Source organism: Lutra lutra, chromosome 17 (genome assembly GCF_902655055.1).
Source record: "Lutra lutra chromosome 17, mLutLut1.2, whole genome shotgun sequence".
Lineage (NCBI taxonomy): Eukaryota > Metazoa > Chordata > Mammalia > Carnivora > Mustelidae > Lutra > Lutra lutra.
Genome location: NC_062294.1, coordinates 3,991,360 through 4,013,726, shown reverse-complemented (window position 1 = coordinate 4,013,726; position 22,367 = coordinate 3,991,360). Strand labels below are relative to the sequence as shown.

General features: G+C 46.7%; 1 protein-coding gene across 1 annotated transcript in view; it reads left to right on the top strand.

Annotated features, from left to right (window-relative positions):
- The window catches only part of USP10 (ubiquitin specific peptidase 10), a 73,463-nt gene that overhangs the window by 14,193 nt on the left and 36,903 nt on the right, over positions 1–22,367 (top strand). Inside the window, exon 2 of the mRNA XM_047710316.1 lies at positions 18,065–18,133. Coding sequence (XP_047566272.1) covers positions 18,065–18,133 — 69 coding nt within the window. The remainder of the gene's footprint in view (positions 1–18,064; positions 18,134–22,367) is intronic.

Genomic DNA, 22,367 nt, shown 5'->3' with positions numbered 1-22,367 from the left:
CAGTAAAGTGTTTTTTCCAACTTATGTTGTGAATGTTCTCCATTATTAAACTTTTTCTTCAGTATTTAAATACTGTGGTGGAGTCACAAGTTGTTTTATGCATACTAACAACAGTCCTGGGGGCTCCTGGGCCGCGCGGTGGGTTAGGTGTCGACCTTCTGATCTGGTCATGATCTCAGGGTCCTGGGATCAAGTCCCACATCAGGATCCTTGCTCAGCAGGAAACCTGCTTCTCCGTCTGCCTCCTGCTCCCCCCGCTTGCTTTCTCTCCTGACAAGTAAAATCTTTAACCACCAACAACAAAAGCAGCGATGGGCAGTTTTTGGATACGTTTTTTAGTTGTTTCTGATTGTGAATTATCTTATTTCCCATGACTACTTAAAGCATTGAAGTGAACTGAAAGGTGAATTTAAATCATTATTTTGGGGGCAGGCGGGGGAGATATATTTTGCTAAGTGATACTAAGTAATTAGTGGTAATTTAAAATGAAGGTGTTTTTTTTTTTTTCCCCAGATTTTATTTTTAAGTAGTCTCTACACCCAGTGCGGGGCTCAAATGCACAGCTCCGAGATCAAGAGTCTCGTGCTCTACCGGCGGATCCAGTCGGGCGCCCTGGGAATATGAAGTTTTTCTAATGTTTGGATTTGTTTTTTAATTTTTATTTTAAAAAAGATTTTATTTATTTGAGAGCAAGAAGGAGTAGAGATAGCATGAGCAAGGGGGAGAGACAGAGGGAGAGGAAGAAGCCGACAGGGCTCGATCCCAGAACTCTGGAATCACCTGGGATCATGACCTGAGCAGACATTTAACCGGCTGGGCCACCCCGGTGCCCCTGAATGTTTGGATTTTAAAACTGCATACTGGTTTGTTCAGAGGCAAGTTATACACATGAAATACTTGAGAAAGATTGAGAAAGATCTTTCATAAAATACTTGTCAGTAAGCTGGTTAATGTTTGGTGAAGGCCACCTGTTTTAGTTGCTGCTAGAGCTATCTGGAAAGGTAACCGAAGTGCTCTTAACCTGTGTGGCCAGCAGGTGACTAAGCACGTGCCTGAGGCCTAGGGAACAGCCAGGGCACATCCTGAGATGTGTAGCCAAGTGCCGAGCGCTTGTGCGGCGCGCGTGTTAAGTTCTGCACCAGTAATTCAGAGAGTGAAGGAGATGAGTGATGAGTAGCTTTGACGGTGTAAGAGGATTTTGGCAAATGGAGAGGCAGGTGGAGGGCATTCTGTGTAGGGAAACAGAATGACTAGCGCTTAGTTTCCTATTAACCTTGTTTTGGCTTTTGGAATGCTCCCACTTTCTGTGGAACCCCGGGTGCCGCTCCTGAACTAAGCCTTTTATCTCCTGCGTTGCCCACTTCATTCCTTCCTGGTTTCGGGTGCTTTTGATAACAAGTAAAAGAAAGGCCGTCTCGAGCTGGCTTGCACTCGGGGCTCACGGAGCTAGAAATCCCAGAGGGAGGCTGGGCTTCAGGGCTGGTCTGCTGAGTCAGTCCAGGGGTGTCTTTGAGGACCTGGTTTCTTCTCACTTCTGTTGTGTCAGCATTTTCCTAAAGCTAGTTCTCCTCCAAATGACACCATGGTCACAGCAGATGCAGACTTCAGAGTCGTGTCCAGCCGACACCACACCAGCCAGAACAAGAGAGTGCATGTGTGTTCCAGAGTTCCTGACTGTATCCTGTGGTTTGTGTCCTCTGGGTCTCCTTTGAACCAAGCACTGTGGGCAGGAGGGTGGCATGCCAGGTCAGGCTCCCACCTAGAGCTGGGAGTGGGTGTGTGTCCGCCTTCTGAGCTGGTGAGTGACCACTCACCAGCAGGGAAGGAGGAAAATGAACTTTCAGAGGATGGTCCAGAGTTCATTACCATCCCATCTGGGAGGACCATTCGTTCCCACTCTCCTTTTCTAGATTTGTCACTTCCTCCTCCTTCTGGACTCCTTTGAAGACTGTGTCCTTTTTTCTTGCAAGTTACCCTGTGTCCCATTGTATTTCAGTCTTCCTTTAATTTTTTTTTTAAGATTTTATTTATTTATTTGACACAGAGAGAGAAAGACAAATGAGAGAGGGAGCACAAACATGGGGAGTAGGAGACGGAGAAGCAGGCTTCCCACTGAGCAGGAAGCCTGACGCGCCCCATTCTTCCTTAAATTTTATTGTACCTTAACTCTTCATGTGTTATTTTTGGGGTAGCCCCAAGCCCCAGGTTCTTTTTTTTTTTTTTAAAGATTTTATTTATTTGAGAGAGAGACAGTGAGAGAGAGCATGAGCGAGGAGAAGGTCAGAGAGAGAAGCAGACTCCCCGCGGAGCCGGGAGTCCGATGCGGGACTCGATCCCGGGACTCCAGGATCATGACCTGAGCTGAAGGCAGTTGTCCAACCAACTGAGCCACCCAGGCGTCCCCAAGCCCCAGGTTCTAATCCTGGCTTTATCTTCTGTTCATGGGATCTTGGGCAGTTAGTTCTCTGAGCTTGAAGTTTTTTCATCTTAACACACAGTCAGCTGATACTAGATTCTGAATATGATACTTAAGACTTCAGTGGTTGGGGTCCAGAACCGTAGGACAGAAGGCGACCACAATTCATCTGAGAGACGTACGGTCAATGAGAAACGTGACGTTGCTTTGACAGAAGTGAGGAGGCAGGAAGACTTCCCTGAGGAAATGATGCCTGTGTTTGACCCTTGACAGGCCAGCAGGGCTCACAGCAGGGAGGGAAGAGGGGCCTTCAGGGCAGGAGAATAATGGGGTCTTGGCTGCACAGCGAGGTGAGGCTGGGTTGCTGTGGGAGGGACGGCCCTTATCCCAAGCTCCAGGGTTTCGGTCCGTCTCCGTACACTGGACGGGTAGAGTCGAGCGTCCGTGCCGGCTTGTGTTGCTCCGGGGCAGTTCGAGTGGTTCTTTCATGCTGAGCTGTACCTTCAGTTTGGATGGCAAAGGGTCACCCGACTTAAAGTCAGAGTTCAGAGCCGCGTGCGGGTGGTGCGCAGTGCGTTCCTGAGAGCAGGACCCCGGGACGGCATGAGGTGCGGCAGCGCTGCTGAGACCTAAGCTGCAGAAGCAGTCAGCCGGGGGTCTTGCGGATGACACACCGGGCTGCAGTCGGCGCGACGGGGGCTCGAGAGCTGCATCAGCTCTTGAGCAATGCCCTTGTTGCTGGCCTGGGGCCACCCTTTGAGTAGCAGGGTAGGGCAGGACATGAGTGTCAGGGGGTCCCTGAAGTCCCTGGAATCACACGCGGAAGTGGGGGTGGGCGCGTTCTTCGGGGAGTGGGCCTCACTTACGTCAGATTCTCAGGGGCTCTGCTGCCACCCCAGAGCCGTTCGAATCACATCAGGATGCAGTGACATCTGTGCACTCAAGGCCTTTGAGGCATGTCTACCTCATGAGAGCAACCCGGAATGCGGTAGTGTCTTGTCTTCCCTCCTTCCCACTCCTCCTCCGCTGGCCAGGTTCTTTGAGGCGGGAAACGGCTTAAACATTTAAAATAACTTTTTAATACCTTTTGTACTGTGAGTGCTCAACAGAAATCTGTTTAGTTTGGTGACAAACTCTTTTAGGGCTGTCGGGTGTCTTGACCACGTCTGAGGTCCCTTGTGTGTCCGGTGTCTCACCAGGTGCTGAGGGGCCGCCGCTGCGTCCTGCAGGTAGCCAGGCGCAGAGGGACGGCCATCAGGGCTTGGGCCGGGCGGTAACAGACAGCAGGATTGAGGAGGAGATGAATCATGTTTGCAGTCTTACTACTGAGGGTGATGTATGTTCAGAAAGGTGCTACTCCTGCCTTTGGTTTGCTGAGATACTGTTCCTGGGTCTCCATCCCGTGGATGTCGTAGCATCAGCTTGGATGCTGCTCTCACTTCATGTCGTTGCCTTGCGCTTGTCAAGTAGAGCTTCCTGAACATTTTGACATTTTGTTGATTGTCCCAGAAATTTGGGATGGAAAGGGTACCTAATGTAAGACAGTCTTCAAAATTTCTCATCTAGTAGGTTGGCAGAACAATGAAAGATGCCATTGGTGTAAGGGTAGAAGCTGGTTTTGAGAAAATAATGGGTCTTTTGAATTTAAGGTTAAACAAGAAAATGAAAGTGGGAGTGCTGTGAGGCTGGCAGCCTGGAGAATGGAACTGTGATATGATCGAGCAGTCCGCGTGGCAGATGCCAATTTGGACTTCACCAACATGGTTGAAGCTGGGAAAGAAGGAGGGGTCCTTGTGGGGGCTGCTGAGGGACTAGCCGAAGGGAGAGGAGGGAGTGCTGGGAGGCAGAGTCCAGTCTTGCAGGGTGCCGGCAGACGGAGGATGTGTGTGAGAGAGCTCTGGATGCTAGCAGATTGATGCTTGGCAGAGAGACGGACGAGCTGAAGGGTGCAAAAGGACGCTGGCTTGGATGGGAGGTTATTTCTGTCCAGGTGGGGTGTTGGAGGTGAGTGTTAGATTTCAGTTAAGAGCAAATGAGAAAATGAGCTCAGCTCTAAAAGAATTATCTTTGTGGGAAAGACGTGTCTAAAACGTTGCTTGGCAGAGGGGGGTGGGGGAGACACCTGGCTGGCTCAGTTGATTGAGCTTCTGACTCTTGGTTTCAGCCCAGGTCTTGATCTGGGGTTCATAGTGGAGCCCCACGTAGGTCTCTGTAGTCGGTGAGGAGTTTGCTTGGGATTCTCTCCCCCTTTCTTGCTTTCCCTTTGCTCACGCTCTCTCTCTCAATTAAATAGAAATTTCAAAAAGTTGCATGGAGTGGAATTTTTTTTACTGAATTATTTCCAGTTGCATGGTAATTTTTCTTCTGATAGACATTTAGCTTTGTTGCCTTTAAGTTGTTAGTGATCAGTAAACCCTTAAAAGCACTAAAAGCGTTCCCATTTTATTTTGTTATTTTATTATTTTAAGATTTTGTTTATTTATTTATGAGAGGGCATGCATGTGGGTGTGAGCTCGAGAAGGAGAGGGGCAGAGGGAGAGGGAGAAACAGACTCTGCTGAGCAGGAAGACTGACGCGGGGTTCCACCCCAGGACCCTGGGACCACAACCCGAGCCAAAAGCGGATGCTTCATCAGCTGAGCCACCCAGGTGCCCCAAGAGTTCCCTTCTTTTTTTTTTTTTTAAAGATTTTATTTATTTATTTGACAGAGATCACAAGTAGGCAGCGAGACAGGCGGGGGGTGGGGAGGAAGCAGGCTCCCTGCCAAGCAGAGAACCTGATGCAGGACTCCATCCCAGGACCCTGAGATCATGACCTGTACTGAAGGCAGAGGCTTAACCTACTGAACCACCCAGGCGCCCCAAGAGTTCCCATTTTAAAAACATCTGCCCTGGATGTTGTTCATCAAGCAGTAGGTCCTCTTATAAAGTGAATAATCATTTCACATTGTTTCCTAGTTGGTGTCTGTCTGGTTTGGGGGCATAACTGAGTGGCACAGTAGCTCTGGGCACCTTCCCTCCTGTTGTCTATGTAGTTTCTCCCACCCTTCAATTGCCTGTAGTGGTAGAGCTTTTTTCTAGGTTTCAGAAACACCCCTACACAATGATTCTGAACCCTGACTGCACATCATAACTACACAGAAAGTGTTCAAAATGTTGAGTGAAGCCTGGGTGCCCCCTTACTCCAGTGAACCCCGAAATAAAAAAAAAAGATTTATTTATTTATTTATTTGACAGAGAGAGAGAGAGAGAGAGAGAGCGCAATCGCAAGTAGGCAGAGAGGCAGGCGCGGGGGGGGGGGGGGGCGGGGGAGCAGGCTCCCCGCCGAGCAGAGAGCCCGATGCAGGGCTTGACCCCAGGACCCTGGGATCACAACCTGAGCTGAAGGCAGAGGCTTTAACCCACTGAGCCATCCAGGTGCCCTGAACCCTGAATTTTCTCAGCTGTGACCTGAGGATCCTCGGGTGATTCTAGGGGGTGGCCTGGGCTGAGACTCACTGCTGTAGTCCTTTGACCTGCATAGCTGATCTTGCTTCCCTGCTAGGTGAGCCCCACCAGTCGTTGGTTTTCTGCTTCTATATTGTCAACTAATTGGGAGAAATACCTCTTTTCCAGGATGCTCAAGTTATCATAAGTGGGACTTTCTGAAGTATCAGGTCTTGTTTTTCTCTAATGAAAGATTTTTAGGGGCTCCTGGGTGGCACAGTTGGTCAAGCGTCCGACTTTTGGTTTTGATCTCAGGGTTGTGAGATCGAGCCCCCCATGTTGGGCTCCACGCTTAGTGCAGAGTCTGCTTGGGGTTCTCTACCCTCTCCCTCTCCCACTTACGTGCACTTGCCTGCTTGCTCTCTCTCTAAAACAAATAAATCTGAAAAGATTTTTAATCCTAACAGTGAACTTAAATGCATAATTCAGGAATGAAGTTGTTTTGGCTGGTAAAGTAGACTATTTCTGCATAGTTGCAGTCTTCATTTTCAGCAGATCATTAGGTGGAAGTCAAGCTGGAAGGGCAAGCGGTGGAGCGCTTCCTTCATGGACCGGGCCGGCCTTCGGTGTCAGCACTGCATTTGTGTTCTTTCATTTTCAGCAGATCATAATTTAGCAGCTTTTTCTGCTCAGAGCAACTCTTCTGAGTAACTTTGGTTTTCATTAACAACCGAAGTGACTCATTCAGGGGAGTCTGGGGACATTTGGGGAGCCATGGAAAGGGTTGAGGGTATCTTCCTCTGGATGTACGGGATACAGGGGCGTGAGTTAGGCAGCTCTAGATCTTGCAGGGTATTTAAGAAACCACTGGCAATGGCCAGCAGATTGAAGAAGGTCATTTAGGTAGTAACCCTGCTTGTTTTCAGACGTGTTTAAACTTGAAGCTCTGGTTTAGTGATGCGCTGTCCTTTCTGGCCGGCGGCCTTCGGTAGCCCAGCTTCTGTTGGTTTGGTTCCAGTGTATTTCATTAAGTGAAAAATCCTGTAGGACAGATGCACTTACAGGTTTCTCTGCCCACGTAGCACTCTGTTTAATGAAACACTTGCAGTTTGACTCAGTGTTACTGGCAGTAACCGTGCGTGGCGTGGAGTCTGAGTAGGTGGTTGGGGGTCTAGGCAGCTTAGGGAGGTTGAGCTGGGCCAGGACAGTCTGTGGCGTGGTGATGGGGAACTATAAGAGTGGGCGCCCTTATGGTGACAGCCGGCAGCAGAACACAGATGTCATGCCCAGCGTTGTGGGTGCTGCTCAGTGCTACCAGCAAGAGTCTTTGGGCCGAGGAGCGCAAAACCTTAAAAAAAAAAAAAAGTCCCAGTGTGTGGATGTTTTCAGACAGTGTTTGAGAATACTCCTGATGTAAATGAAAGGTTAACACGGCGGTCCTTGCCATCAAGAGCTGCTTTTGTAATACAGCTGCCTCGTCCACCTTATTTGTGGGCATGCGTTGATTGATTGTGCATCCATTTTAAAAACCCATTATGAGGTATAATTTAATACAGTAAGTGTAGCCTAGATTTTAAGTTTTCATCTGGGGTTTGATAAGGACATGCCAGGCCAGCTACTACCACAATCAGTCTGTTGCCCTGGAAGTTCCTTCATGCCCCTTTGCCGTGAATCTCTACCCCGTATCAAGGTGGTTCCTGATCTGCTGTCTCTCGAGGCTTTCCCCTTTCCTAGAATTCTGTTGAGGCGGAATTACACGGCGTGTGCTCTTCTCTCTGGCTTCTCTTACTCTGCGTAACATTCTAAGGTTCCTCTATCCTGTAGGAACTCTCTCCCTTCAGTGAGGATTAGAATTTCATTATATGGCTGTACCGCAGATGCTTTCTTCACCTCCTCAGGAACACTGGTTGTCCTGGCGTTTGTTAGGATGGAAGATGTGCTCTATGTTCATGTGCGAGTCTGGGTAGAGGCGTTCACTTCCTGTGGGTAAACTACCTGGAAGTGAAATTGTTCGGTCACATGATGTGTGTTTTCTTTTAGAGGAAGCTGCCAAGTTTCTCCAAAGTGTCTGCCTTGACACCTGCACCAGCAGTCATGAGCATTCCCCTTCTGCTGTGTCCTCACCAGTGCTTGCTCTTGTCAGTCCTGTTAATTTTATGGTGCACCAATTTAAAAGGGAAGAAGTTTTTTGTCCACAAGAGCAGGAGTCCACGTTGATGACAGAAGAGTGAATCGGAGCACAGATAGGTGGTTCTCAGTGAAATTTGTTTTTTAAAGAAAGTTGGAGCCAAAAAGAGATGGGGACAGTAAAGACTGGGAGAGAACCTGCTTCGCACTGGACGCGGGTGATTTGTTTGGTAGGCAAGGATAGTTGAGGTAGGGAATGAAACTGAGTTTTTAAAAGGTTGACCTGCCCTCAAACTTTTTGATTACATCTGTGGTTTGTTTTACCCTTTTTTTCCCTTCTGAATTTAAAACATGAAAGTGGATTTTTCTTTAGTTTGGGAGACCACATGGTATTTGTGAATGATTTTCCTCTGGGTCAAAATACATGCTCTTAATAAGTTTTCTGTAAGGCTTAGTTTAAATTGTCTTGATTCTGTTTGTTATATTTAAAAATTAAGGGTTATATCTTGGTTATATTTAAAGATTATATTTAAAAGTGAAGGGGCGACTGGGTGGCTCAGTGGGTTAAGCCTCTGCCTTTGGCCCAGGTCATGACCTCAGGGTCCTGGGATCAAGCCCCACATTGGGCTCTCTGCTCAGCGGGGAGCCTCCCCCCGGCCCCCCGCCTCTCTGCCTACTTGTGATCTCTCTTTCTCTCTGTCAATTAAATAAATAAATAAAAATTGTGCTTCTTGTTGGAACATCTCTGATCTTAAAAATAGGAGAATAAAGACCAGAGCAGTCAAGGTGATTTGATGGCACTGACATTCGGGAAGTTTCTTCATGGGGAGGATGGAGAGGCTATCATTTCTTATCCCTAAAACTTATATTTCCCATGGGGTTTTCTCTTCATTTTCCTCTTCCTCAGTTCACTTGTTCAGCAAGGCTTTTTTTCAGCACCTACTATGTGTCAGGTCCTTTAACTGCTGGCAATATAAAGATGAATTTAACTTGGTTCCTGTTCTTTTTAAAACAAACAAAAACCTTTATGGGGACATAATGTATCTGCAGTGAATTTCACCCTTTTAAAGTATATATGATGAATCTTAACAAATCACATATTTGTTTAATCCCCTCCACAGGTAGGGTATCTTTCAGCCCTTCTCTGGCTCCCAACTTCCCCGCGTGCCCCCTATAGCCTGTCTTCTCATTCACCCTGGGCCCCAGCAAAGGTGGAACCACTGCTAAAGTTCTTTATTGGTGTTCTGCTTGCTTTCCTTTTTCTTCTCTAACTTCCTCCCCACCCCTTACTTCCCAGATCAGCACTGGGGTGATTGTAATGAAAATTGAAGTAGGCGGACTCTGAACTTCTACCCGAGCGATCCTAGACAACAGGCACTCAATTCACTCCCTAATAATTTATCAGGTCTTTTCCATGTGATAAAAATTCTAGATAGCAAGTTATCATATAATGTGGGCTCTTTCATCTTGCTGTTTAGTGTTAGTTCAGAGCAGAACAAGTTAAAATCTAACTGCTTTTGTGCGAAGGAAGTAACGAACTCTAATGTAGACTTAAGGCTGGAAAGTTGGTAAGAAATGGATTTCTTTTAGAAGAATCATGTTTTGTTTTTTTTTTTAAAGATTTTATTTATTTATTTGACAGAGAGAAATCACAAGTAGGCAGAGAGGCAGGCAGAGAGAGAGGAGGAAGCAGGCTCCCTGCTGAGCAGAGAACCCGATGCGGGACTCGATCCCAGGACCTGGGATCATGACCTGAGCCGAAGGCAGCGGCTTAACCCACTGAGCCACCCAGGCGCCCCTAGAAGAATCATGTTTTGTAGTTGGAGATGCATTTGTGGGAACAAGTTTTAGCTCAGAGTATACAGCTAACGCATTACAGATCCTGCTTCGGAAGGTGAGAGGCGATCTTTTTTTTTTTTTTTTTTTTTTTTTAAGATTTTATTTATTTATTTAACAGATCACAAGTAGGCAGAGAGGCAGACAGAGAGGGGGAAGCAGGCTCCCCGCTGAGCAGAGGGCCCGTTGAGGGGCTGGATCCCAGGACCCTGTGAGTGACCTTGACCTGAGCCGAAGGCAGAGGCCTTAACCCACTGAGCCACCCCGGCGCCTGGAGAGGCGATCTTCTGATAGGACTTTAGTAGTCACATAAATAGACTACATGAAACTAGACACTACATCGTGCTTTCGCTTGAATTGTGAGGAGAGTGCACTGCCTGTGGGTGTGGCTTTGTCACACAGTTTGTCCATTCTGTCCCCTTCTCAGGACCCCTCTACTCCAACTTAGTCCATTAAGGATCAGGCCTTCCTCTATCTCCCTCTTTGTTGGCTTTTGCCGCTTGTAACGCTCACTGCAACTCACATTCCACGCATTCTGTGACAAAACTGTAAATGTCGTAGTGTCCTGAACGCTGTGTCTGTTTTATTCAGTTTCTTCTTAAAATCTAGCATGACTCAGTGTGGCTAGTTGGTGCCCATCCAGTACATATGGTTAAATCAGTGAAATTCCTGTTGTGCATTGACTGTCCGAACAGTGTCATGTCCATGTGTCCCCACACCACCCACACCACTTTGTAGAGTTGAAAGTGTGCCGTGACCCACTGATGGTTCAGTAGATGTCAGCATGAATCAAGGAGGACACGTGATCAGTCAGGTTGAGTAAAGGGGCACCTGGAGGGCTCAGTTGGTTAAGCTTCTGCCTTCAGTTCAGGTTGTGGTCCTGGGGTCCTGCCATCCAGGCCCCTGCCGGGGAACCTGCTTCTCCCTCTCCCTCTCTCCCCACTTTGTGTGTGTGTGTGTGTGTGCGTGCACGCGCACGTGCACACGTGCATACTCTGTCTCAAATAATTGTTTTTAAAAAGTTTAGTAAAGAAATGAGATTTTTTTTGCAAGCACTTTTTTTTTAACTTTATTGAGCTATAACTCACATACCATAGAATTCACCCATTTTTAATAAGTACATTTTAGTGGGTTTTAGTGCGTTCACAGAGTTGTGCAACCATCACAATCGTAGAGCATTTCATCACTTCAGAAAGAAACCTCCTGTCCGTTAGCAGTGACTCCCCGTGTCCCCGTCCCGGAACCTGTGACCACCACAGTTTACCTTCTGTCTCTAGAGACTGGCTTCCTCTAGACATTCCGCATGAATGGAATGCGACAATTTGCGTCCCTGTCACGTCTGACTTCTTAACGTGATGTTTTCAGGCTTTATCCATGTGGTAGCAGCGACTCACCTGGGGACATTTCCAGACCCTGTTCCTCTGTCCCGGTTAGATCCAGGATACACTTGTGGAGCCGGGGCTGGGGCGGTGCTGGAGGTGGCCGAGGCGAAAGTGAGACCGGCCCTCGGAGCTGCGTTGCTCCTGCGTATTTCAGCTTCTCTCCCAAACTCAGCCTTTTTGGGTTGGGGGATGGAGGAGGCGGAGACTGTGCCTCTCGGGCTCTCGCGGGCGGATCCGGCTTCTGTCCTTGCTTCTGCGAGGCGGGACTTGGGCCTGGACTCCCGCAGTGGCTCTGGAGGGGGGGCTCGCGCGGGCGCCTGCCCGCCTCGGAGGCGGAGGGACAGGACGCGCACAGCCCCGCGTTCACGCAGCACTGCCTTGTGTCTTGTGCCCGGTGTTTCCCTCCGAGGCCGGTCGCTCTCCGGGAGCCCAGTTGGAAGCAGACGGCCGGCCTTGGTGGCGCCTCGCGGATGCGCTCCGTCCTCCGTCCTCCGGCGCTTTGGACGTTGCGGAGGCGCGCTGTGCTCGTGCGCCCCCTAGCGCCGCGGGCGCGCCGGTGCCGTTCCTCCCCTCCGGCGGCCGCGGATCTGTGCCGAGCCCCCGCCTGCCGCGGGAACCTGCCTTGGCCGAGTGGCCCCTTGGCTTTTCCTGCAGCGTGAGCACGGCGTTTCCGCGTTTGCCGGCCCCTTCCTGGGGCTTACAGAGCCAGACCCTCCTAAGGGCTGAGGCCTCGGGTCTCCGGAAGGTGACACGCAGAGCAGCCGCGTCTGGGGGCTGCCTGTCAGGCGTGTCTTGTCTCCATCCTGTGTTGTGGCCTTTGCCGCCTTTTCCTGCAGCGCTTCTTGTATCTGTTTTTTTAACATCCCTCTCTAGAACGGATCGGAGAATAATCAGACGTGCAGACAGTGGGAGGTTTTTTTTTAAGATTTTATTTATTTATTTGACAGAGATCACAAGCAGGCAGAGAGGCAGGCAGAGAGAGAGGAGGAAGCAGGCTCCCCGCTGAGCAGAGAGCCCGACGCGGGGCTCGATCCCAGGACCCTGAGATCATGACCTGAGCCGAAGGCAGAGGCTTTAACCCACGGAGCCACCCAGGCGCCCCGACAGTGGGAGTTCTGAAGCCTGAGCTGAGTTAGTTGAAAATGTGTCCCCGGTAGTGGGCAAGAGCGTCTGCACCTCGCTGGCTCGCCTGCCTCCAGGAGAGAGGAATGCAGGGGCGGAAAGCCTCCGGAGCACTGACCTCGGGCCTTTCGTGTGGGCATCGCGGCTGCTGGGAAGGGAGCGATCCGTTTTGCTTTCTTGTTCTCCTTGTGACTCTACCATTCAGCGTGCTCCGGTGGGGGTTGCGGAAAACCTAGAGGGAGTTACCAGCTTTGCCTTAGACGGTATCTGCTACTGCTGTTAGAAGAGTAACATTGTAAATGACAACATAAACGTTTTGTAATGCAGTTGGGCCTGCAGAGGGTCTTCAGGCACCTTTTGTTTCATCCACACGGAACCTGTGGACTGAGTGAGCGTCTGTCTGCGCTGGGCCCTGCACCGGGCGTTGGAAATGAAAGAAAGAAGGCGTTACTGCTGCTTCTCCCACGCAGACTCAGTTGTCCTGTTTTATCTTTCTGTGCTGTTACAAGACAAAACAAATTCATGCGGTCAGTGGAGTTTTCTTCCCCACTAAATTATAAATCCTGTGAAATGAGGCAGAATCATTTTTATCTTTTTAAACCAACACTCCTATAATATTTTTTCCTTAGAAAGACGTTAAAATCCACTTACTAATAATCCTCCAGAGGAAGGAGAATGTTTCACACTCACAGAAAGAGAGGGTAAGGGTTTTTCTCACAATTGAGTGTTTTCTGTTTTGGCTATAAAAAAAATCTCTTCATTTGGAAATAATTTCAAATTTACAGAAGCTGCAGAAATAAAAGTAGCATGAAGAGCTCCCTTTTACTCCTTTACCTGGATTGACCAGTTCAGATAGAACCCCCTTTGCTTAGCCATTGCCGTGGCTTGACTTTTCTTGTCGCGTACGCGCCTGTTCCCAAACTTGAACACACACATGGACACACACTCCTTCCTCCACCCTCTTACACTGGAGAGGTCATGTACCATGATCTTACCCCCGGATGCTTCGACGTGTTTCCCAAGATTACAGATGTCTTCTTACATGACCGCAGGAGGACAGTTACTGCTTTCATAAGTGTACACTGGCGCAGTACTTTTTACAGTCCGCTGTCCGTATTCTGATCTTGTCACTTGACCTCACAATCTCTTTCATAGTGTTTCCCTCCAGGACGGGGTCCATTCTGGGGTCACACTGTGTTTACTTGTGTCTTTAGCTTTTGCCATCCGGGATGTTTCCATAGTCTTTCACGGCACTGACTTTTTTGAAGAACACGGTCCTGCCTCTCTCTTTGGTCACGCTCTTCATTTTGCCAAACACCTAGAATAATCTGTGATTGAAAATTAGGACAGCTTTTGGAGCAGGAGGTGGTAGAACCCGAGCACGTGGCGGCAGTTGGTGGTCCTGAATCTCCGCGACAGGCGCTGTGGTGTCCCGCGCAGCGTGGCTTCAGCCCTCTGTCAGGCGTGTTCAGTTGCGTACTTGCCTGTGAAATGCGGGCCAGCGTACTCTGTGTCCCAGCACTGGGATTTGCTCTCGCATAAATATTTGGCCTTTATCTTTGTAGTTTTTATCAGAATGTTAAAAAGTTACCTTTTTTTCCCCCTCCCATTGAATTCGTGTAAGCTAACTCTCCTAATTGCCTTTCTGGAACAGTGCGGGTAATAAATGCTTATTTGTGGTAATGCTTCCTGTAGTCAGTTTTGAATGATGTCGAGGATTTTGTTAAACACTGAAATGATGTCATAAACTCAGAATTTTTGTGGGATATTCTGTTAAATCGTTCCAAGTGAACATTTGAATGGTTACCAAAGAGGCATTAGTTACTGTGCCTAGAAAGAAATAATTGTCTGTTTTGTTGCATGCACTGCGGAGGGTGGAGATCCGCTTTCAGGAAGCTTTCCCTTGCCCGAGTCCCCGGTGACTTGCGCTCTGCCGATCGTGAGACTGAACTCCCTCCTTGCTGTTCCTTATGACGCTGGCGCTTCTGGCTGAGCGGCAGTCTGTGTACAGGTTCAGAGGAGGAAGGTCTGGGCCGTTTCTCTGCCATGAACATAAGGGGAATGGCCGTTCTGTAGGAAACAGATCCTAGCCCAGCTCCTCGGGGAGGCCAGCACCTTGCACAGATGCTGCTTCCTTGGCACCAGCTTCCTAGCGGGCCCCTCTGTCCAGTCGGTCACACAGCTGAAGTGACTGTTGTTTATACTGTGGAGGTGTAGCCGCTCACTTTCAAAGACTCATGCATGTGAGGGGTTGGAAATCCGTCTGATTGTGGCCAGAGGATGTGATTCACAGGTACCTTGGTGGCCCTGCGCATGTGAGCCGCCGTCCAGCAGCTCCCGTTGCAGTGACAGTAGCTCCCGCTGCCATTTGTTGAGTGCCAGGTGATATTTTAGCGTCACACAGTTGATAGTTTGCAGTTGCTTATGACGGCTCTTTGGGATTAAATGTTTTCATCAAGTCCTAAACTGTTGTCAGGGAGATCTTGAAATGAACACAGGCACAAATTTAGGGGGCACACTTGTCTCTGCAAAATGGGCATCTTTGAAAAGTTGTAGAGTTATTTCAGAATTGTTTGCAGAGACTTTTTATGAGTAGTTTTTTGAATGCATAAGGTATTTACACGGTCTGGAACTAAGAATTCTGACCAGAGACACACTAGGAATCTGGTGTGGCTGCCCTGCCTCCACTTTGCTTTCCCTTGGCTCTGGCTTTTCTTCCCTTTTGTACCCAGAGTGTGCTCTTCATTTAACAGTTTCCTGGTGATTTTCTCCCCTCCTGTACTGCAAGCTCATCCATGGTTTTCCCCAGTTAGGTTTGTGATCAGATGGAAGATATGTATCTGGTAGAGAAATGGGTGGCATGAAGTTGTAACAGAAACACACTTAGGGGCACCTGGGTGACTCCCATCCGTTGAGCGTCTGACTCTTGGTGTCGGCCCAGGTCATGATCTCAGGGTCCCGGAATCCAGGCCCGTGACGGCCTCCTCCCGCAGTGGGGAGTCTGCTTGAGATTCTCTCTTCCTCTGCCCCTGCACTCTATCTAAAATAAGCACATCTTTAAAAAAAAAAAAAAAAAGCATTTACAATCTATAGGAAAGCTCCCCCCCCTTTTTTTTTTTAAAGATTTCATTTATCCGTTTGTCAGAGCAAGAGAGAGCTCCCAAGCAAGGGAGCAGCAGGCAGAGGGAGAAGCAGCTTCCCCTCTGAGCAGGGAGCCTGCGCTGGGCAGGTCAGGCTGATCTGTTTTCTGTCCTTACCGTTTTGCCATAGAATGTTACATAAATGTAATCATACCACATGTAGCTTTTGAAGTTAGACTTCTTTCCCTTAGCGTGATGCTTTTGAGAGCCACTGAGCAGCATTTCATTTATAGACGTACCACATTCACCTCTTGACGGACATTTGGGTTTTAGTGTTATGAGTAGAGCTGCTGTAAACCTCAGCATGCAGGTGTTTTCCGTGGACATAGGTCTTTATTTCTCCTGGGTGAGTAGGTGTGGGGTGACTTGGTATGAAACTGTCAAACTCTTCCCCAAAGCAGCTGTACCGTTCTGCATCTGTGTCAGCCATGAGGAAAGCTGCAGTCATTCCCTAATCCTCAGCATTTGGTATCATCGGGAGGGAATATTTTCTCCTAATCTATGGCTTGTGTTTTCATTTCCTGCTGAGTAAATTATGAGGTTTTATATCTAGACTGGAGATGTCTCTCTGTAGTGGGCTGTAAGGGAATGCCATTCAGCGGTGTCGTTTCTTCACCCCGCCTTCTTCCACTTCCTTTGCACTGGAAGAGACCTTTCCCTTCCAGAGCTCGCGGTTACACCTGAGAGCGGTTAATACAGGCTCTCCCCTGGTGTTGGAAATGGTAAGAGGGTCTGAGTTCCTGTTGCAGACGATGATTTCTAAATTGTTTTGGGACTCTGCTTATTTTTACCGTTACTATCAATGCACAGTTTCTTTGTGGATTTTTGCAAGTATATGCGAATATTATGTGATGATGTTCTTATTTTTAATATATATTTGCAGTCTGGCTAGCTATTGCCAAAGAGCCCTCCGGCAGTATTTTCCCATGAAATGTTGGTGCATTGGGGTGCGTGGGTGTCTGAGTCATTGAGTGTCTGACTCTTGGTTAGGCTCAGGTCACAATCTCAGGGTCATGAGATTGAGCCCCCATAGGGCTCTGCCCTCCTCGGGGAGCCTGCTTGAGATTCTCTCCCTTCCCTCTACCCTCCCCCTCTGCTCCTCCCCCTGCTCAGACTTGCACACTCTTAAATAAGTAAGTAAATTAAAAAAAACTTAAAAGAAGGATCAGTGCATTCTTTTTTTTTTTTTTTAAGATATATTTATTAGAGAGCACATGCATACAAGAGGGGGAGAGGGAAACTCCCAGGGAGATTCCTCCCACTGAGCTCAGAGCCCAACATGGGGCTTGATCCTAGGACCCTGAGATCATGACCTGAGCTGAAATCAGGAGTCAGCCACTTAACTGACTGTACGACCAACCAGGCAGTCCTCGGTGCAGTCTTACTAATATGCTGTGAGAGTTCGTTGTTATTTATTCACGTTTATGATAATAATAGGCATTTCCATTTATATAATATGTGCTTACTGGTTATTTTTGAATCACATGCTTGTACATTTCGCAGCAAGTCACTCAGCTCCATTAGAGCCAAGGAACCACAACTCTGCTTACCATTTTTAATTTTATTTTATTTTATTTTTTTATTTTTATTTTTATTTATTTTTTAAAAGATTTTATTTATTCATTTGACAGAGAGAGATCACAAGTAGGCAGAGAGGCAGGCAGAGAGAGTGGGGGGAAGCAGGCTCCCCGATGAGCAGAGAGCCTGATGTGATGTGGGGCCCGATTCCAGGACCCTGAGATCATGACCTGAGCCTAAGGCAGAGGCTTAACCCACTGAGCCACCCAGGCACCCCTGCTTAACCATTTTTATCCCCAGTACTGATCTTTGTGCATGGTGTTAGTAGGCTCTAGATAATTATTGACTAGATGAATGAATAATTTAGTGAGCGGTTCTCTGTTGTAGAAATCTAATCATCCTGATTCTTGTCAATGACTTAGTTTGTAAAGCTCCGGGAGAAAATGAGCCACTGGGCACCTGCCACACTTGCTTCTGCCGTTGAACCAGTTGTTTTCCCACAAAGTCAGCGTTCAGAGTTCTGTGAAGGGTTTATAACTAGAACTGTGTCTGCTCAATAATGTGTTTATACGTCAGGTTTAAATGAACTTTCAGGATAAAAAGGTACATATATATTTATCTCAAAGCTCGTTCATCAGGATCATTAGCTTTTTTTTTTTTTTTTTGGATAACTCTGTCTTCCCATGTGAACACTGAACCACGTTTTCTGCTTTCCAGTAGTGCATGTGGCAGAGAACACTGGCATGGAGGTAGTGAATGAGTCAGCAGAAAGGTGAACGGGACACCTGGAAGTGTCTGTGAGCCAGAAAATTGTCCTTCAGGCAGGACTCTGCTGACAGGTGTGGTGTACAGTGTTTCAAAGTAAGCTTATCGGTTTCACAGTGTTCTCTGACAATTTATGAAAAGGCTCAGTAGTATTTTCTTTTATGTAATTGGAAATCTCCATTATGCAGACCCTTGATTTATTTACTTAAGAAAGGGTGTTGGGCTTCTGGCCTACACATTTCATAGGATTGGTATAATATGTAGCATTTTCCCCGAAACTATATAAATTGGATATTTTATGTGATCAGTGGCTTTTTTTTTTTTCTTTTCCAGTATATTTTTGGAGATTTTAGCCCTGATGAATTCAATCAGTTCTTTGTGACTCCTCGCTCTTCGGTTGAGGTAAGACAAAACGTTTTATTGAGTATGTGTGTAGATAAAATTACTGGTTATGTTTTAGTTTTGATTTTTTTAAAATTTATGCTTTTGTGATAAATCCACTGTACAGAAATGTATAGAAAAGAAACTAATAGAAATGCCCAAACCCACCACCAGATTTGACTGATATTGACATTTTGCTATATTTATATAGCAAAGACATCACGGATACAGTTGAAGCCTCCTTTGTACCCCTCTCCCATCTCATTCCGCTCCCTCCGCAGAATTAACAGCTCTGCTGAGTTGGTATTTTTTACTGACTGGTTTTCACCTTCTACTACACACAGGGGTGTCAGCAGATAGTAACATCGTAATTTTTTATGTGGTTTAAAGGATAAATGGTTTCATACGCAGGGGTTAGGAGTGCCGACCCCGCTTCATTTGAAAATCTGCGTGTAACTTTTGATGCCCCCAGAACTTAACTACTAATAGCCTATTGGTGATCAGAAGCCTTACTGATCATAAGAACAGTTGATTAGTACATTTTATGTGTTACAAATGTTATGTGGTTATTCTTAGAATAAAGTAAGCTGGAGAAAAGAAAATGTTAGGAAAATAATAAGAGGAAATATGTTTATAGTGTTATACTGTATTTATAGAAAAAAATCTGCCTGTAAAGTGGACTGCACAGTTGAAACCCATGGTGTCCAGGGTCAACTGTGTGTTCATCATTTTGAGGTTTATTTCTTACTAAGGTATTGTTTGCTCTATCTGTGCTGATACGTTTTGTTTTTTGTTCTTTGATTTTAATTGCTAAGCACTGCTGGTAGAACAGCTCTCAACAGCTGTCACAGCTCATTTGCCTTATCTCCTCGCAAGGACCATTGGGGTCTTTAGTTGGTACACAGTTACAGAAATGTTGCAGTAAACATATTTTAGGTGCCTCTGTGGATTTCTCCAGGCTTTGGCCTTAGGAATGGAACTGGTCAGCGGGGAAGGAGTAAGCATCTGTAGTTTTGCTGGAGACCGCTGATCTGCTTTCAAAGCGTGTAACAGTCTGCATCCCCATCAGCAGTGCACGAGCGTTCTCACCGTCTCATTTGAAGAAAAAATTCTTGCTTCTTAGTATAGGCATACTTAAAAATGTTGTTAGTCTGATGGGTCTGAATGGATTCTCATTGTTAACAGTTCTCAGGTGACATAGTTGAGAACTGTTTCATTACTTGCCTGTGCCCATTGACAATACAGATTTCCACTTCTTGAATTAAGCCTGTCTCCCCTGTCCACATTTTTTATTAAGCGGCTTGTCTTTTTCTCGTTACTTACATGATTAGTGGTTTTTGGTTTTGCATGTTACAGGCATCTCGTTCTAGCGTGAGGGCTTTTGAACTTCACATGTGATGCACTTTTATCTCTTTTGCTGCATAAGGGAAGTACGTTTTTAACTTAAATGTCAAATGTATTGGCTTTTTTCCTCATGGTTTGTAAATGTCTTTAAGAAATACTTTCTTGGGCACCTGGGTGGCTCAGTGGGTTAAGCCTCTGCCTTTAGCTCAGGTCATGATCCCAGGGTCCTGGGATCGAGCCCCGCATCGGGCTCTCTGCTCCAGTGGGGAGCCTGCTTCCTCCTCTCTCTCTGCCTGCCTCTCTGCCTACTTGTGATCTCTATCTGTCAAATAAATAAATAAAATCTTAAAAAGAAAAAAAAAAAAAGAAATACTTTCTTTGTCTGAGGTAATAAAGACTCTGGTTTTCCTCCTAAAGTTTTAAGGTTTTGTTTCCACTGTAGTATATGGTACAGTTGGGGTGGACTTTGCTGTGTCTGTGAGGTGTGGCCCTGATATGGCTTCTCCGGTGGTGGCTGTGAGTGGTCCCAGCGTCATTCGCTGAGCACTGTCATTCGCTGAGCACTGGGCCGTTAGTTGCAGTGCCCGTGGCCGTGGCCCTCCTGCTTTATCTCTGTATCCTTACCACTCGTTTTTTTTGTTTTTGTTTTTGTTTTTGTTTTTTAAAGATTCCACTCATTTATTTGACAGAGAGCTCACAAGTAGACAAAGAGGCAGGCAGAGAGAGAGGAGAGGAAGCAGGCTCCCTGCTGAGCAGAGAGCCCTATGCGGGGCTCGATCCCAGGACCCTGGGATCATGACCTGAGCCGAAGGCAGAGGCTTTAACCCACTGAGCCACCCAGGCGCCCCCTTACCACTCGTTTTAATGGTTGCAACTCTATAATCCATCTTCTGGGAGAGCACATATCCTCTTATACTTATTCAGAGGTGTTTTGATTCTCCTTCATCTTTTTTTTTTTTTTAAGAGATTTTATTTATTTATTTGACAGAGAAAGACACACAGCGAGAGAGGGAACAGAAGGAAGGGGAGTGGGAGAGGGAGATGGGGCTCGATCCCAGGACCCCAGGATCATGACCTGAGCTGAAGGCAGATGCCTGACGACTGAGCCCCCCAGGCGCCCCCATCCTCCCTCATCCTTAACTCTTCCTTGGGAATTTATGAACAGCAGGTCAGGTTTCATGAAAAATCCTATTGAAATTTCAGTTGGAATTGTGTTAAAATTATGGGTTAATTTATAGGAGAATTAGAATCTTTATGATAGTTTTCCTAAGCATGATTTTGGTGTATTTTGGCATTCAGTCTCCTTGTATGTCCACTCTTTACGTGAGTAATGGTATCCATTTTGGTTCAATAAAGCTTACCTGGACCGTGTGTTCACATTCGCATTGTAAATGTGAAAACTGTTCAAATTGCATCGAAGAGGAGAAGGGTGGCGGGGGTCAGGGGATGACGGGGAGTAGGTACGAAACTGTACTTAACTTTAATGAGACCTTAACCGGCCACTTAGATCCCCTAATAAATGTCCATGGTAGGTTTGCACGTGTGTGAAGTGTTTTTGCACAGAGTTCTTTTTTTTTTCGAAACTGGAGGAGGAGAGGCTGACTCCTTAGATTAGGAGCCACAGGGCCAGCGCTGCATGTGGCCTTGGCCAGTCCTTCTGCTTTACCTTGGCTTCTGGAACTCTTAAGCTCTTTCTGGAGCTGTGGAGGAAGGATTAGATGACAGCGTGTTGAAAGTGTTAGTTCAGCTGCACAGATGAGTGAAGGATTTATTGATTTCTCCTGTTTCATTTTAGGAAAAGGGAAGAAATAAAAAAAGACAGCTTATATCAGATTTCATTTTAGAAAACGAGTAAATCCAGTAACATGCCTTCTCCGTCTGTTTTGTGTTCATTGATGGTAACAGTTAAGATTTTAAGGAATATAAGGATATGAGCCAGGGAACCGTGAAGCTAAATTATACATTGTATTTCCTAAGGCAATAAAATGTATCTGCACATTTTAGATTCTGTAGGATAAGGCTTGAAGTTTAGTGTTTCCTGACCAAAAACAAAAAACAAAACAGAAAAAAACACAAAAGTTAATTAGGCAAAACATGACCAGATCTCATATTTCCCAACCATTAGTGTTTCCTGAGATTCTACTCTATATACTCCTCTAATGGTTTGAATTTTAAATCATTTCTGTTACCGAATTGTGGTAAGATACAGGGGCATCTGCCAGGAATAGGACAGTTTGTGCTTTTTACAGTTACGGTTTTAAAAAATGATAAAGCCCAACTTATGTTTTATAAAAGCCTTTTTCAATTCTGTGCATTTGCATTTCAAGTGTGTGGGTTTGTGAGTACCTGTTTGCGAGTAAGTGTCAGAATAAAACCTTGGGTTTTCCTGTGATGTGAAAGTGGAAAAGGTACCATATTTAAGTCTGAACAAGCTGGGCTCCTTCTTCACTCCGCCGCGTAAGCAGGCCAGGCAATCTTGGGCAGTTTCCTCCATCGCGTTGTGCGTGCTTGCTTGCTTTCTTTCTTTCTTTCTTTCTTTTTTTCTTCAAAGATTTTATTTATGTATTTGACAGACAGATCGCAAGTAGGCAGAGAGGCAGGCAGAGGGAAAAGGGGGGAAGCAGGCTCCCTGCTGAGCAGAGAGCCCGATGTGGGGCTCGATCCCAGGACCCTGGGATCATGACCTGAGCCTAAGGCAGCGGCTTAACCCACTGAGCCACCCAGGTGCCCCGCATTGTGCTTTCTTAATTGAGAAAATGGAGGTTATCTAGTCACCTCACAGAAATTTTGGGAAATCACTAGTGTATGGAGGAGTACCTAGTGGATAGCAAACCAAGAGGATAAAGCTGTTGGTGGTAAAGGTACATCAAACTTTTTATTGCAGAAACAGTGACTCTGTCTTATCAGAATG